Raw genomic sequence first — 14323 nt, forward strand, 5'->3', positions numbered from 1 at the left:
GGGGACGCGGCGGGGGTGGTAAGATACGCCCACAAAACAAATACAACAGCAATGTGGGTAACCGAGCCCTGCAATATCAAGCAAAACACCTAATCAACGAGAGGAAAATCTAAGCAACCTGGTCTCACACCACCAGCCACTCCAATATTAGCCAATTCAAGCATCTGCACAACGGTTCTCTTCGTGAAAAATATGCTCTCGGTGGAAAAGACCTTAGTTTTAACGAGATAAAAATTAGGCTAGGGCCATCGTGAGAAATAATTCCCCCCCGACTGCCTCTTAAACACTTCCTGCCTGTGTCGTACCAGTATCAAACACTTTGAAAACCTGCTAAGTGGTTACTGTAGACCTCAGAGGCCAACAGCCACGAGCCTAATATATCACCTAAATGTGCACTCTCCCTTATACTTGCTGCCCTATTAAAGAGTGCTTCTTATTCTATGAACTTCAAGAAATTTGGCTTGCATTTGGATAACTTGGAGTGATGAATTCACCCTGTTGGAGACTGCTAACTGTTTCTAACATGTACAGAAATCTAGGAGGATTTTGGGGGATTTAATTTACTCAACATGCAGGAAACAAAACGCAAAATGTGACTATTATTTCAGAAGGAAGGAGTTTATAACTGACGGGAAATCTTATAAGCAAACTGACCTGTTTCAAAGCAACTGCTAAACCAGCGATTGTGTGGTTGTGTGGACCACCTTGAAGCCCAGGAAAGACAGCTTGATTGATTTTGTCCTCATAGTCATAAAAGACCTACAGGAAGAACTCAAAAGACAATCTTAGTTCCACTTCAAAGGTACAAATCTATAATCATGAAATGTGAGTTTTCAGTCAGTATCTTACCTCTTTCCCTTGTTTGTTAACCTCTTTTAGCCCCTTCCTGAAGAAAATCATGGCCCCACGTGGCCCACGAAGTGACTTGTGAGTTGTGGTGGTCACTACATCTGCATACTCAAAAGGTGATGGGATGACACCAGCTGCAACCAATCCACTAATGTGCGCCATATCGGCCAACAGTATAGCTTTTTGTTTGTCGCAAACCTGTTGAAGATCAACACAGAGATTTAAATTCTATATACCACCAGATGAGTTTAAACTAAAGAAACCCTGATCCATAAATTTGTTAACTGGATTGGTATCAATGTAAAGGATGTTACCTTGCGAATACGTGCATAATCATATAGACGTGCATAAGCACTAGCACCAGCTACTATTAATTTTGGTCTGAAAAGAGTGGCACTTTTCTCCAGCTGCAGTATCATAGTTTTCACATCAGATACTCATCCTGTTCCGGCTAGATAGGGATATGCATGGATAATATATACGCAATCACATATGCACAAAAGAACATGGAATCGTAGTGATTCATGACGTAGTTCTTTATACACATTAAACCGCCGTACTTATTTGAAACATAGCTGCTGTTTGCATAAATGGGGTTTAGAAACAGCAAAAAGTTGAAAGCGAACACAGGAAACAAAGATCATCAAAATCTACCCTGATTATTTCAGTTGCAGGATAGATTTTTGTTAAGCTGAAAGACAATTTCATCAGTCATGGTTTGTTTTTAAAAGCTGGAAAAAAAAAAAAAAGCAGAGAGAGAGAACACGATCATGCTTCATGGATTCATTGTGTAGTAGTAGACGGTACCTATCATTCTGACTTCCAAATTATACAAATAAGCATTTGTCATGAAATTATTGAGTAAAGTGGAGAAAGAATGATGCTTCGAATCCATAAGATATAAAATACAATTTAGTTTTAGGTTGGACAACGAAGTACTGTTTACTTTCAACAACTTCTTCCGGTCTTCCATGATTTTCTACAAAAGTTCAGTGTGAAAAAGAACAGGAATAAGTTACCTGATCATAGTCAATATAGCCAGTGCTCTCATTCAATCTGTATGGCATTGTCTCAAAAAATATTGACACTGCAGATATTTTTTTGGTGTCTGTCTGCAGAATAGGAAAAGAAACAATTTCCGTGGTGAGATTTGAATTCATAATTATTTAGTTATTCAAGTTTTAATACCATGTAAAAGAATCATCTCAACCTAATAGTTTAAGCTGTTAATGAGATCTCAAGATATTATTTATATTATTCTTTAATACATTGTCTTAAGTAAAATTCTTTTGAGCTTGAAATTTACATAGTTATATACTATTTTGTGCTTGATTTTTTATTATATAAAATGAGAGTGATGAGAGTCAAACTCATAACCACTTGATAAATAATACTCTAATACCATACCAAAGATGAGATTTCAAGATATAATTTTATTATTTTCTAATATTTTCAGTATCTAAATTATAAAAGGTTCAATATATCATGTGAGAAGTATACATTCTTAAATACAAATCTTACAATAAATTAGCAGGGGAGCATTTGAATAAGGAAAGTGAATAAAGAAAACATGAAGCACCTGATAGCCATGAGAAAGATGGCCTCCATGAGGAAGATCAAGTGCCATGATTCTTTCATGAGGCTTTAACAATGCAGTGTAGACTTGAAAATTAGCTGGAGATCCAGATAAAGATTGCACGTTGACTGCAGCCAGCACAAGAGGAAGTAGAATCAGAGAAAAGCTCGATCATATGACAAACAAGCAGAAAGGAAGGTGAAAGCAGAGAGAATTAATTATGCAAAAATCAAGCTCAACTCAATTACCAGCAATCTCTTGTAAGAATTAATAGTTGAAAAGAAAACAGAAGAATGCATGATCTGAAGTTTCTATTGGCATAGATAAAGTAGATGAATGTACCTCCCCATTTAGCAGGATCCAGGCGAAATGCTTCCAGAGCACGCTTCTGACATAATGATTCTGCCATGTCAATAAACCTGAAAAAGAAAGGAAACAGAGCATTAAAAAACAATGAGACGATCGCGAGCTGAGCAGGCAGTTAATCCTCCTGCAGCAGAACAGGAGGATGATAAGATGTAGGGGTGAAAGTAGTTTGAGTTTGACTTACTCATTTCCACCGTAGTATCTTGCACCTGGATATCCTTCACTGTACTTGTTGGTCATGACAGAACCCACGGCTTGCATCACTGATACAGAGGTGAAGTTCTCTGAGGGTATAAGCTCAAGCCCCTTTTTCACACAATTGGATGCGTATATATGATCACAATTAAAATAAACAGTGATTAATTTGATTTACGATAAATCTTAAATTAGCTGTAATTTAATAGAGTCGGAAGGAAAGTAAATATATTAATGAGTTGAACTTAATTATTATATAGCAAGGTAGGGAGGTACCTTCCATTGCCTAGCTTTCTCGAGCTCAATTATATCAGCAATTTGTGGGTCAACAACCTCTAAGGGTGCATTTAGCTGCTTTGGCCACTGTTAAATGCACAATTAAATAGGAGCAGCTTAACTCGTCATCAAAGGATATGGAAAAAATATAAAGTTCGCGTATATATTAGTAATATCTTACGTACAGTGACACCAGGTTTCTCCTTCTCGTATACAGCTTCATCCGGCAAGGAAGACTGCAAAACAGAAAACCAGCATTTCAATATTTTCTCGAGCTTTCGCGGCCTGATTAATTTCCAGGAAAGAAGAAGAAGAAGAAGAAGAAGTAAAACTACATGGATTTACATGTAAAAATGAACTTTATTTATGTAAAGGAAAGAGAAAGGAGTAAGTTTAAAAAAAGATTCATAAATAAAGAGACAGAGAGAGAGAGAGAGAGAGAAGGAAATCACCATATAATAGAGGGAGGTGGCTTTGAAGAGAGCGGGGCGAAGGGGCTTGTCAAAGGAAGAGGGGAGCCTGCGAAGGGCCATGGCTATTGCCATTGCCATTTCTGGTTCTTGATTAATGAATGCAAAGCTAGCTAGGAGTCGTATTTTCTTTTCTTTTGGATTCTGATTGTCTTCTGTGGCCTCTCCTCTCCTCTTGGTGGCTTCTTCAGTTATCACTTTATCCCTTCATCTTCACTTTGTTCACTTGTTGTGTGTCTCAAATCTCAACGCCTATCTGTGCCATTCGCTCCCTTCTCATGGACCCCACTGGCACTCGCCTTCTTACCCTGTTTTATTTATTTATGCAGTATCCTCAACAACAATAAATAAAATAAATCCTCACAAAGCTAATAACTCATCAAATACTTGAAATTAAATGATTAAATTATTAGAGAAACAGATGAAGCAGCATGAAGTAAAAAAAGATATAAAGTATTCCCCCAGTGCAAGTGCCTAGTCGTCTTGCAACCGAACATCATGGTTTGCTTTCGGTTTATGACTTGTATTTTTATTCTAACTAGAGCAATATAATTAATATTTCCTTCTTTTTTCATTTCAAGTGTCATGCTAAGAAACTCTAAAGTGATGGAATTCCCAGTGGCTCTTGTTCCCTCTCCTTTCCCTTCCACTCAAAACGATGCTCTTATCCACTAGGAAAAAAAACATGGAAATTAATTGTTCGTAGTCATAACTGTCATTGTAAGGTTCCTCCCATCTCCGCAAGACTCAGTCAGGTTACGTCGTTTTCTCAATGAATGGTAAGGAAAAAAAGAAAAGAAGAGAAGAGGCTACATGTAAATTTGCAATTTCTGCTCTGACTGAAGAACTTGGTTCTAGCTGCAACATATAGAATTGATGATTGAGGTTTTACATCTGGTTCTTCTTAATTTCCATGTACGTGCCATCATTTCCTTCTCAGCTTTTCTTTGGAAAAGAAAAATACAAGCCATTTTGGGAATAATTATCTATGAAAGATAATAAGCGGTGACAAGCAAATTAGATTACAAATCTGACCTCTAGGTTTCGACCAATCATTTACGAAAAAACAAGTCACAAAATTATTAATGATTTCTGGGCTTAACGCACAAGAACTAGATTAAACAAGGTAATATTGATCTAATCAGATCAATAGAATATAACCCCATCCGCTAAAAGGATTTTTTGTCAAACCAGACCGCTGCAACATTAGCCTCTCTGAAAGTATATTGGACTTTAACTTCCCATTCCCTTACCAGGATTTCTTTGGCTCTAACCACCGGTGCATAGTTGGCATCTACCTTGACATTGTGTCTTGTAATTAGGTTGACAGTCACCATCGAATCTGACTCAAATATTCACCGTTGCAAACCAAGGAACCAAACAAGTTTCAATCCAGTAATCGCAGCCCACAACTCCGCCATGACCGAAGTGCACACCCCGTGTTAATGTTAATTGCGAATCCCTTAATCCAAGAGCCCATGCTATCCTAAATGAGACCCCCAGCTCCTGCAGCTCCAGGATTACCACTGCTAAATCCATCAACATTCCAGTGGGGGATGTAATCATCCCACAATGTTAACCCTTTTATTCCGAACACTGGCCTGATCTGTCATTGAGTAAGCGCACCTGATGTCAGCTACCATGTACCTGAATGCATTGAGAGTGTCAGCCGCCTGTTCCTCCACTTGTCCAAACGCCTTCTGATTGCGTGCTTTCCACACCATCCAAATAGTAACACCAAGAATTGTAGCCCGCTGACTTCCATCTCGCATGACAGCCGTATTAGCTAAATTGTGTAATGTGGCGTTGAAAAAAGTGCTGTGATCCACCAGCTTTCTCCAAATGTTTCGAGCTGCTGGACAGTCCCTAACCACGTGTAAAATTGTTTCGATTGAAGACTGGCAAGATGTGCAACACGGCTTATCTGTTAAATGCCTCTTCATTCCCATCTCGTTCGTCATTGCTCTATTATGATCAACAATCCAAAGGAAGCTCTTGATCCTCTCAGGTTCTCCATCCCCAAATAAATTTCTAAGTTGGATCTTTGGAGCGCGGGTTACTAGAGGGCTGTCCTTGCATCTGATATGCCGACTTCATTGTAAACTTACCACTAGCTGAACTGCCCCAAAACCTCGTATCCTCCTTCATATCAGTAGCTGGAGCTGGGTAACTGGCTATTCCCATTACTACTTGCACATGCAGAAGATGTGCGAAAGCCTCCCAGCACCACTGGTTATTAGGTGATACCATATCCATGACAGCTGCATTGATATTGTAAACCGAAGATACCTGAGGAACATACTGAATAAGAGGACCGAAGTTCTCCAGCCACTTATCACTCCAAAACTTTACATTCCTGCCATTACGAACCGACCAAGCCGTTCCTTTAATTACATCTGGCAAAACCTTACAAATGGCTTTCCACAAAGGAGAATCCCTACCTTTAGCATGAACTTGGTCCGTGCCCTCTCGAGTTCTAATATGCTTGCTCCTCAAGACACTAGCCCATAAGCTATCGGAGTCATGTAAAATACCCCATCCAAGCTTCATCACAAAGGCTTTCTTTATTCATAGACTGCATGTTCCTCGTCCCGATGCCTCCATCCAATTTCGGTTGGCAAAGAGTACTCCGTTTGATCAAGTGGATTGCCTTTTTCTCTGTACTATCCGCCCAAATAAATCTTCTGCAAATCCTCTCTATTTCATTGCAAATAGATTCCGGTAGCAGAGCAGATTGCATCGGGTAAAGTGGCACCGTAGCAAGCACCGATTTGCATAATGTAATTCTACCCGCTAGCGATAGAATCTTGGCTTTCCAATTAGCTAACCTCTGCGGCATCTTCTCAATGATATAACTATAAGTTTGTCTGGTTATTCTCTGATGAAGAACAGGAGCGTCAGGATACTTACCAAGGTCTTTCGTTATGGCATACCCATTGATACTACTCAGGGATTTCGCTAAAGAAGGCGAAGTATTTTTAGAGAAGTATATTTTAGTTTTGTTGATGCTGACCTTCTGACCAGAAGCCTCACAAAACGCATTCAGACAATCCATTACTCTCCTCATCTGTTGTTCACCAGCCTCAGTGAAAAGAAGCAGATCGTCTGCAAAGAACAAATGAGAGATTGATGGTCCCTTTCTGCCTTCTCTGAATGGTTGCCAAGTACCTGCCTAAACTTCCTTGAGGATACTCTAAGATAACCTCTCCAGACATAAAACAAACGAGTATGGTGAAAGAAGGTCTCCTTGCCTGATTCCCCTCGCAGGAACAAACTGATCAGAAGCTTGCCCATTCCACAAAACACCCAAAGAAGCTGTCTCCACACAATTCATAATCAATTAGCTCTTTCATGCAACTTTGAAAGCCTGCCAGGATAAGAGTTTCTCGAATAAAGTCCCATCTGAGACGGCCATAAGATTTCTCTAAGTCCACTTTGATGGTCATGATACCTTTTCTGCCCTTCCTGTTACTCATCGAATGAACTACCTCTTGAGTCACTAAAATATCCCAGTTTAGGCACCTTTGGTAGCAGTACCAAATAAGAATGGTTAACTGCTGGAATATCCCTGCTGTTTGTGACATCTCTTTTATGAATTTACTAACATCATCCCCCACCACTAACCAGTGTTTTTGATAAAAGTGAGCTTGAAAGCCACCTGGACCCGGTGCTTTTAAGGGCCTCATGTCAAACACCGTCCTTTTCACCTTCTCGTCTGTAACTGGCTTCATCAACTTGTGTCTATCCCATTCGTCAAGCACTGGAAAATTCAAAAGAGATTGTGGACCATTAGCTGAACTCTCCTCCCTTGTGAACAGCTTCCGGTAGTACTCAATCGCCATCTGTTTCAATCTATCTTCCTCCCACACCCAGTTATTATTTGCATCTTTTAGACAATGAATCTTGTCCTTCTGTCTTCGAATTAGAGTTTTGGCGTGGAAATAAGAAGTATTCCTGTCGCCATGCGCTATCCATTGACACCAGGACTTCTGACACCATAATACTTTTTCCTGACTCAGAATAAGATTATAATCCTTTAACAGGAATACTTCTTATTTCCACGCCAAAACTTCATACACAACATTACAAAACCACACCCTTCCGCCTCCATCATCAATTTGAGTGTGAGTAAGGTGTCTAGGGGACCTTATAATTTTCAAGCTTACCCTCGAATCATTCCAAAGAATCCAAATGCCACCAGATCGCCCACATATCGTTGGATCAGTTAAAGCCAAGATATTAAATTTGTGTACTCTTTTAAGGTCGTCTATGGAGCAAAATCGGCTGCTCCCTACCCCCTACAATTCCAAAAACAAATATTCATCATTAACATAAATTTAGGATAGAAACGAAACAGCCCGTTCCACATGATAAAGTTACGGTTTCCTTGGGAACAGCATCTCCTTCTACCATATCTGTATCCTCCCAATGAATGTCATCCATCGATTCTGTTGAAATATTAATCTAATCACCATGGACCTTCTTTGCTATTACCATATTTCTACCTTGTTCGTCTGTAGGTCTCGGAGTTTGAAATTGACTGGAGCTCTGAGCTTCTTCTGCCTCCATTCTGCGAGCCGAAGTATCAAACTGCAGATGATTAGGGCTAAACGTCCCCTTGCTAATGATAGTTCCAGTATTCATTTTATTGATTTGGGCTTGATGTTAGGCCTGACTAACGAGCGTAAGTAACTCTTCTTTCTTGTTTGCAACAGCATTCCCTTTAGAGTCCCCTTTAATGTTATTTTGGGCTAGTGGCCCGTGGCCCGTGGCCCAAGGTCCCTCTACTAGCCTGCTTGCTGCCTTGACCTGACTTATAATGCCAATAGCCTCCTTGTCAACCTTTGAATCGTGACTTATTACGTCGCTGAATACACGTCAACTCCCTGATACTTATTCGCTTTCTCAGCCATGACAATTTCCAAATTGTCTTCTCGTAAGAAATTAAAACGAGATCTCTTTGCGGCTTTGCTCCATTTATCTCCTTATTTCCCTCCATCAAATCTGATTCTGACCTGGCTTTCTGAGGAAATCTCCTCAGATTTCTCGGCCTGCTAATCTCCCTAGAATCCGATCTTTTGCTGATTCTTCTCCCTGGCTTTTTCGCCACTATCCTCTGTCCATACGCTTCCACCACCGATCTGATCACCGGAGCTGCTTCTTGGCCACCACTATTTTGGTTCTCCTTCAAGCCCCCATTATTAACTTCCTCCTCCTTCTCCTCCTCCCCGTCTCTACCCTAATGTGTTGTCGTGTCGGATACATGGGGACAACTTTCTTTCTTGTGGCCATAGTACCATCCACAATGGAAACAGATCAAATGCAGTCCCTCGTACATGATAAGACGAATCCGCCTTCGCAGCTTGAATTTTGCTAAAAGTTGTTTTGTTAGGTCCACCTCCACGCATAAACGGGCATAATTCTCTCGAGTACCAGTTGAAGTTGTCCTATCGATCTTCAAAGTTCAACCGATGTGGTTACCATCTTCCATAATACCGAGCTGTCATAATAGTACTCCATAGCCAAGTCAGGCTATCTCACCCATACCGCCACCTTCTCTCTATTGTAGCCTCATCAGGGTCAAAATTAGGATGCCAGCGTCTGACGGTGAGACAGTGATCTGCCACCATCCATGGTCCTTCAAACAATGCAAAGTCTCGATCTTCCGCATTCGAAAACTTTTCCAAAAAGAATCCATTTCCTAAATCCACCAAACTAAGGTCACCCTGAATTCTCCAAAGGACATGACGTTTCATTAAGTACAAGTAACCCACCCTTCGTCCTATGACTTAGACAATTAGAGTTTGACCCTACGGTTTTCGGATTCGTTTCCTCTCTTCTACAGAAAGTTTGATTATTGGACAGTCATCCTCTTCATCCTCCTATTCTGCTGAAACGAATCCCTCATACTGGTTCTCTTCAAGAATATGCGATTCCACATAAACTCATTGAATACATTATCGATACTATAGAAGTGGATCTCTATGTTTTCTAACTCAATGAATACATTATCGATACTGTTAAATGGAATGAAAACATGCCAAATGTTTATCTGATTAAATTCATCTTTGTAGCTCGATTAAAATAATTACAGTAATTTATCTTAAGTCAAAATTTATTGAAAGAAAATTAATATATTAATTTTATTTGAATAAAATAAACGGGATAACAGGCCCAACGAAAGGGAGTAAAAAAGAGAGGAGAGCAGCCCGTCTGGACAGGAGGGCGAGGGAGAGCCATGGCCTATGCCTACCTGTGCTCTGATTATTAAAACCCAAACAAAAAGAAAACCTCTTCTAGCCAGATGCCAGTCATCACATCCTCCACTCCTTTCACTGCGTTTGGTCTTTATTTTGCTCATGGCTTCCCTTGCCACTGCCACTGCTGCTTGTTCCTGTTCTCTATGCCCCGGGATCCCAAACTACCCTTTCTTTTTAATTTTAGGCGCACGCCTCCTTTTCCTGTCGTTTCCTCTTCACTTGATTGATTTGTTGGTGGAAGACAGTGGCCGATTGTAGTTGGTTTTCTCTGTTTCTTTTTCGCCACTCAAAAAGCCTTTTGCAGTTCTAGTTGCCAGTTAAGTAGAGGGCTTCTCTGTGTGTGTGTTTGTTTGTTAGTTACAGGCTTATAGCCCACCTTCAATGGCAATCTGTTTGGTTCTCTATCGAGCAACGCAAACAGATTGGATGGAAGGGAAGGGAAGGGAAGGGAAGGGCCACGTGTTCCACATCACAGAGGGATAGCAAGAAATCAAATGAGAGCTCGGCCCCCTATGTATCATCTTCTTGCTCATTCCTCATACACTGCTCCTACTACTGGTATATATAATATCATTTCACTCCCTCTAGTAAAAGATAAAGATGCTACTCCATAAAATAAAGAATTAGCAGAAACAGCAGCACTCTTCCTTCCCTCTACGTAGCTTTTGGTGTTGGCTGCGTTTTTCTGTTCTTCTTTTGCGTCTTCTTATTTCTTCTCCTTGTTTGTGCGCATTGTCTTCTCTTCCTCCCCATTTCCATTAGACTTGGAGAAACGCACTCTTGTCTCCCTGGGTAATTTCTTTCTGGTAAGAAACCTTGCTCAATTCCCGTTTCCATGACTTTCTTGATCCCCCTGCTATTAGCAGATATCGTTTTAGTTTCTTGAATTCCCTCTCGTTCTTTTATATTGTTTTTCTTTACTCTTTTCAGTTTGGGTGCTTTCTTTGAATTCTTGCTCTGTTTGAGTGCATCTTTAGTTTAGTTTGGTTTAGGTGTTCTCTTTCTTGAATTGAATTGAACATGCATGCGTCTCTTCTTGTTGTTTGCCTTCACGTTCAAGTTTTAGATTGATGCATATTTATGTTCGTTTTTCTTGCTTGTTATGAATGCCCCTAAGAAGATTCAATTCATTAATTCTTGGTCTGCTTTTCATCACAGATCACGCGTGGCTTTTGGGAGAGTAGAAAGCTTCTTGGAAAACTCACCCGTTACAATTTCTATAGCTTGCTTGCTCTTCGTTTCCTGATGGCTCAGCCTCTTACCTCCCAAAGGGATGTGGATTCAGTTGGCTCAAAAGGAGTCATAAAAAGAAATGAATACGTCAGAATCATAACAAGGGCACTGTACTCACTTAATTATAATATGACTGCAGACCTTTTGCAGGAAGAATCAAGAATACCATTGGATTCCTCAGAGGTTAAATTGCTTAAGAAGCAAGTGTTGGATGGGAACTGGGAAGAAAGTGTGAAAACGTTGTGTACAATCAGTCTTCTGGACAAAGCAACTCGGTCCCTGGCATCATTCTTGATACTGGAGCAGAAGTTCCTCAAATTTCTGAGAATGGATGACAATGTACTTGATGCCTTGAATGTTCTGAGGAAAGAAATCGTGCCTCTTGGAATCAATTTGAACCGTGTTCATGAGCTTGCTGCCTGGATCATCTCTCCTTCAGGGTATCGAAATACTGATCAGGACACCGAGAGTGCAAGGTCAGAGATTCTGAAGAAACTGCTGAACTTGCTTCCCCCTTCACTCGTGATCCCCCCAACAAGGTTAGAAACTATTATTGAGGAGGCTCTTGATCTGCAACGTGGAGCTTGCCTGTTTCACAATATTTTTGATAGTGATCTCTCTTTGTACCCGGATCATCAGTGCGGAAGAGGTCGGCTTCCTTCTTCAATAAAGCAGGTTAGATGTCTTGCAGGCTGATGGTCCTTTCTTTAACGCCTATTTTGGTCCTATATCTGTTTTCTTTGGCATCTGACTGGCCAACAATATATTTATTTAGAATCTAAACATCGTTTCTGAATATGTTCAAGATACAACGATAGTTTGTTTTAAAGACATGTTGTGATTGTCATTGTAAGTGATTCATCTGAATTCTTTTTTGGTCTGCAAACTGTATTTTTTCTTCTTTCTTTTTGTTTAAAGAAAAAGCCACGAGGGTAAAAATTAAACTTTGGACAGTAGTGTGTTGTTGGTAACAATTTCATGTTTCTTTGCCTTGAAATATTACTTATAAAGCTCCCATGGTTTATTTTTTTCCCGCATGTGGAAGAATCTTAGGTTAGGTAATAATTTTTAATGTTCTTGCTTTCATCGTTGTTATTGTTTTCATATTTCAATTTGCTTACATTTCTTTCTCAGACTAAAATTGCCGTTTTCATCACTATCGCCAATAAAAACTTTGTGGTGTGCTGATCCTGTGCTGCTTTTGCATTCATTGTACCGCTTTTCACAACATCTTACCATGAATATACTTCACATTGCTGTGAATTTGCTTCATGAATACTCTAATTTTATGCTAATTGGGCAGATTCTGCAAGTGCACACTGATGAAGTTTGGTTTCTGCAATTTTCACATGACGGAAAGTATTTGGCATCATCATCCAAGGATCAGTCAGCAATCATATGGCAGGTAAGTGTTTCTCTTTATATTTTTTAAATAAAAGAATATATGCTTGCCTATGTTGAGTGTTTGCATAGCACATGGACATTTAAGGTAAGCATGCCTTTGAAGGTGATCTAATGCTTATCTCCTGCCACATGATTCATCATCACCATCATCTTCTTCTCCGATCATTTCTTTTATTTTTTATTTTTAAATACCACTGCCCTTACTGGAGTTTTAATTTAAATTTAACTTTAATCTTCCCCCTTTGAATAAGAGATTAAATTAACCAATCTGATTCAGGTTATGGATGGAGGTAAAGTGTCATGGAAGCATACACTCATAGGTCACCAGAAACCAGTTTTGACAGTTTCATGGAGCCCTGATGATAACCAGCTACTTACCTGTGGCGAAGACGAGGTTATCAGACGATGGGATGCCAATTTGGGACAATGCCTCCATGTTTACGAAAAAATTGGTGTTGGTTTCATTTCCTGTGCATGGTCCCCTGATGGTAGGGTTATACTTGCCGGTATGACCAACAAGAGCTTTAGCCTGTGGGATGTCAATGGAGCAGAGCTGGACTTTTGGGAAGAGAATACACTCAGGATATCTGAGATGGCCATAACTGATGCCAGAGATATGATAGTAAGCATATGCAGAGGTGATACAATAGTATTCCTTGACTGGGAAGAGAAAAGATGTCGGAAACTGATACAAGAAGAGGAAGTGATTACTTCGTTCTCGTTGTCAAAAGACAATAAATTCCTTCTGGTCAATCTTACAAACCAAGAAATCCATCTGTGGAGCTTAGAGGGTTATCCCCAGGTTGTGGCCAGGTATAAGGGTCACACACGCTCACGGTTTATCATCAGATCTTGTTTTGGTGGATGTGAAGAAGCATTTATCGCAAGTGGTAGTGAGGATACTCAGGTACTGTTATTTTCAATAAGTCGGAGTTAAATCACAAGAATGAAGGATCTTTGCCATAACAAATAATGCAATTGAAGAATAGATAGCTAGCATGAGACACTGTTTCCCAGATTATCTATATCTGCTCATTATTGTAAGAAGATGATCATGCGTGATAATATCATATTGCAGGTGTATGTATGGCACAGACGGTCAGGGAAACTAATTCAGGCACTGGATGGGCATTCTGGAGCTGTGAACTGTGTGAGCTGGAACCCGGTAAATATTTACATGCTGGCCTCAGCTAGCGATGATGGAGCAATACGAATATGGGGTCCAGATCCCAGGATGGACCAATATGGTCTGGGTTTTAAATCATGCACATGAAGGCGACGCGAAGCTGCAGGGAGATGAGAGCGATGGCACAAAGTGATTGACGAGCAGAATGGGAAACTGAAACGATTCAAGTCTTGACAGTCAAATGTTGTTTCAAGCTGATTGCTTCCTGGTAAACTGTCTGACTGATAGTTTGCTACCCTTGTTTGTAGGAAATAGCAGCCATTCAACGATATACGCTGTCATACACAAATGCATTGTAATTTTGTTCGTCTATCATGGAATTTTGATGCTCCTTTTGAGATGATTCTGTCTGAACTGTTAAAGTGGTTTCCCTCCACCGTTTACCATGTCAGACATGAGACATCATCATCTCTTTGTGCCACTGTAGGAAACTTGCTTCTTAACATCATCTTTGTGTTGTATTAAAATACCTTTTCTTTATCGGCAGTATAACAAAAACCATAAAAAA

At 40.0% G+C, this 14323-nt stretch overlaps 2 protein-coding genes across 7 annotated transcripts in view; one reads left to right on the top strand and one right to left on the bottom strand.

Annotated features, from left to right (window-relative positions):
- Positions 1–4006, bottom strand: part of LOC105131695 (serine hydroxymethyltransferase 1, mitochondrial) — a 6118-nt gene extending 2112 nt beyond the window's left edge. For 2 of the 4 annotated variants that reach the window (XM_011034788.1, XM_011034787.1), the window contains exons 1-10: positions 3715–4006; positions 3448–3498; positions 3263–3349; positions 2976–3097; positions 2768–2844; positions 2429–2553; positions 1869–1961; positions 1164–1256; positions 850–1047; positions 655–759 (exon numbers count right to left, since the gene is read on the bottom strand). In XM_011034788.1, coding sequence (XP_011033090.1) covers positions 655–759; positions 850–1047; positions 1164–1256; positions 1869–1961; positions 2429–2553; positions 2768–2844; positions 2976–3097; positions 3263–3349; positions 3448–3498; positions 3715–3813 — 1050 coding nt within the window. In that variant the 5' untranslated portion in view covers positions 3814–4006. The remainder of the gene's footprint in view (positions 1–654; positions 760–849; positions 1048–1163; positions 1257–1868; positions 1962–2428; positions 2554–2767; positions 2845–2975; positions 3098–3262; positions 3350–3447; positions 3499–3714) is intronic. The other 2 variants (XM_011034786.1, XM_011034785.1) reach the window with 1 other exon arrangement.
- A 5923-nt stretch (positions 4007–9929) lies between these two features.
- LOC105131700 (WD repeat-containing protein 26-like) lies at positions 9930–14153 on the top strand. Of its 3 annotated transcripts, XM_011034796.1 has the most exons (6): positions 9930–10798; positions 11151–11900; positions 12529–12630; positions 12907–13536; positions 13708–13903; positions 13937–14153. In XM_011034796.1, the coding sequence occupies exons 2-5, from the start codon at positions 11238–11240 to the stop codon at positions 13900–13902; spliced, it is 1590 nt and encodes a 529-aa protein (XP_011033098.1). In that variant the 5' UTR covers positions 9930–10798; positions 11151–11237; the 3' UTR covers position 13903; positions 13937–14153. The 3 variants fall into 3 exon arrangements, with proteins under 3 accessions (XP_011033098.1, XP_011033097.1, XP_011033099.1); XM_011034795.1 differs by having other exon boundaries at positions 13708–14153; XM_011034797.1 differs by having other exon boundaries at positions 9930–10550; positions 13708–14153.
- The last annotated feature ends 170 nt before the right edge of the window (positions 14154–14323 follow it).

Source organism: Populus euphratica, unplaced genomic scaffold (assembly GCF_000495115.2).
Source record: "Populus euphratica unplaced genomic scaffold, PopEup_1.0 scaffold24.1, whole genome shotgun sequence".
Lineage (NCBI taxonomy): Eukaryota > Viridiplantae > Streptophyta > Magnoliopsida > Malpighiales > Salicaceae > Populus > Populus euphratica.

Coding starts and splice junctions, on each gene's coding strand:
- LOC105131700 (XM_011034795.1), top strand. CDS start 11,238: ATGGCTCAGCCTCTTACCTCCCAAAGGGATGTGGATTCAGTTGGCTCA. Junction 11,901..12,528: donor TTCCTTCTTCAATAAAGCAG/GTTAGATGTCTT, acceptor CTAATTGGGCAG/ATTCTGCAAGTGCACACTGA. Junction 12,631..12,906: donor AGTCAGCAATCATATGGCAG/GTAAGTGTTTCT, acceptor AATCTGATTCAG/GTTATGGATGGAGGTAAAGT.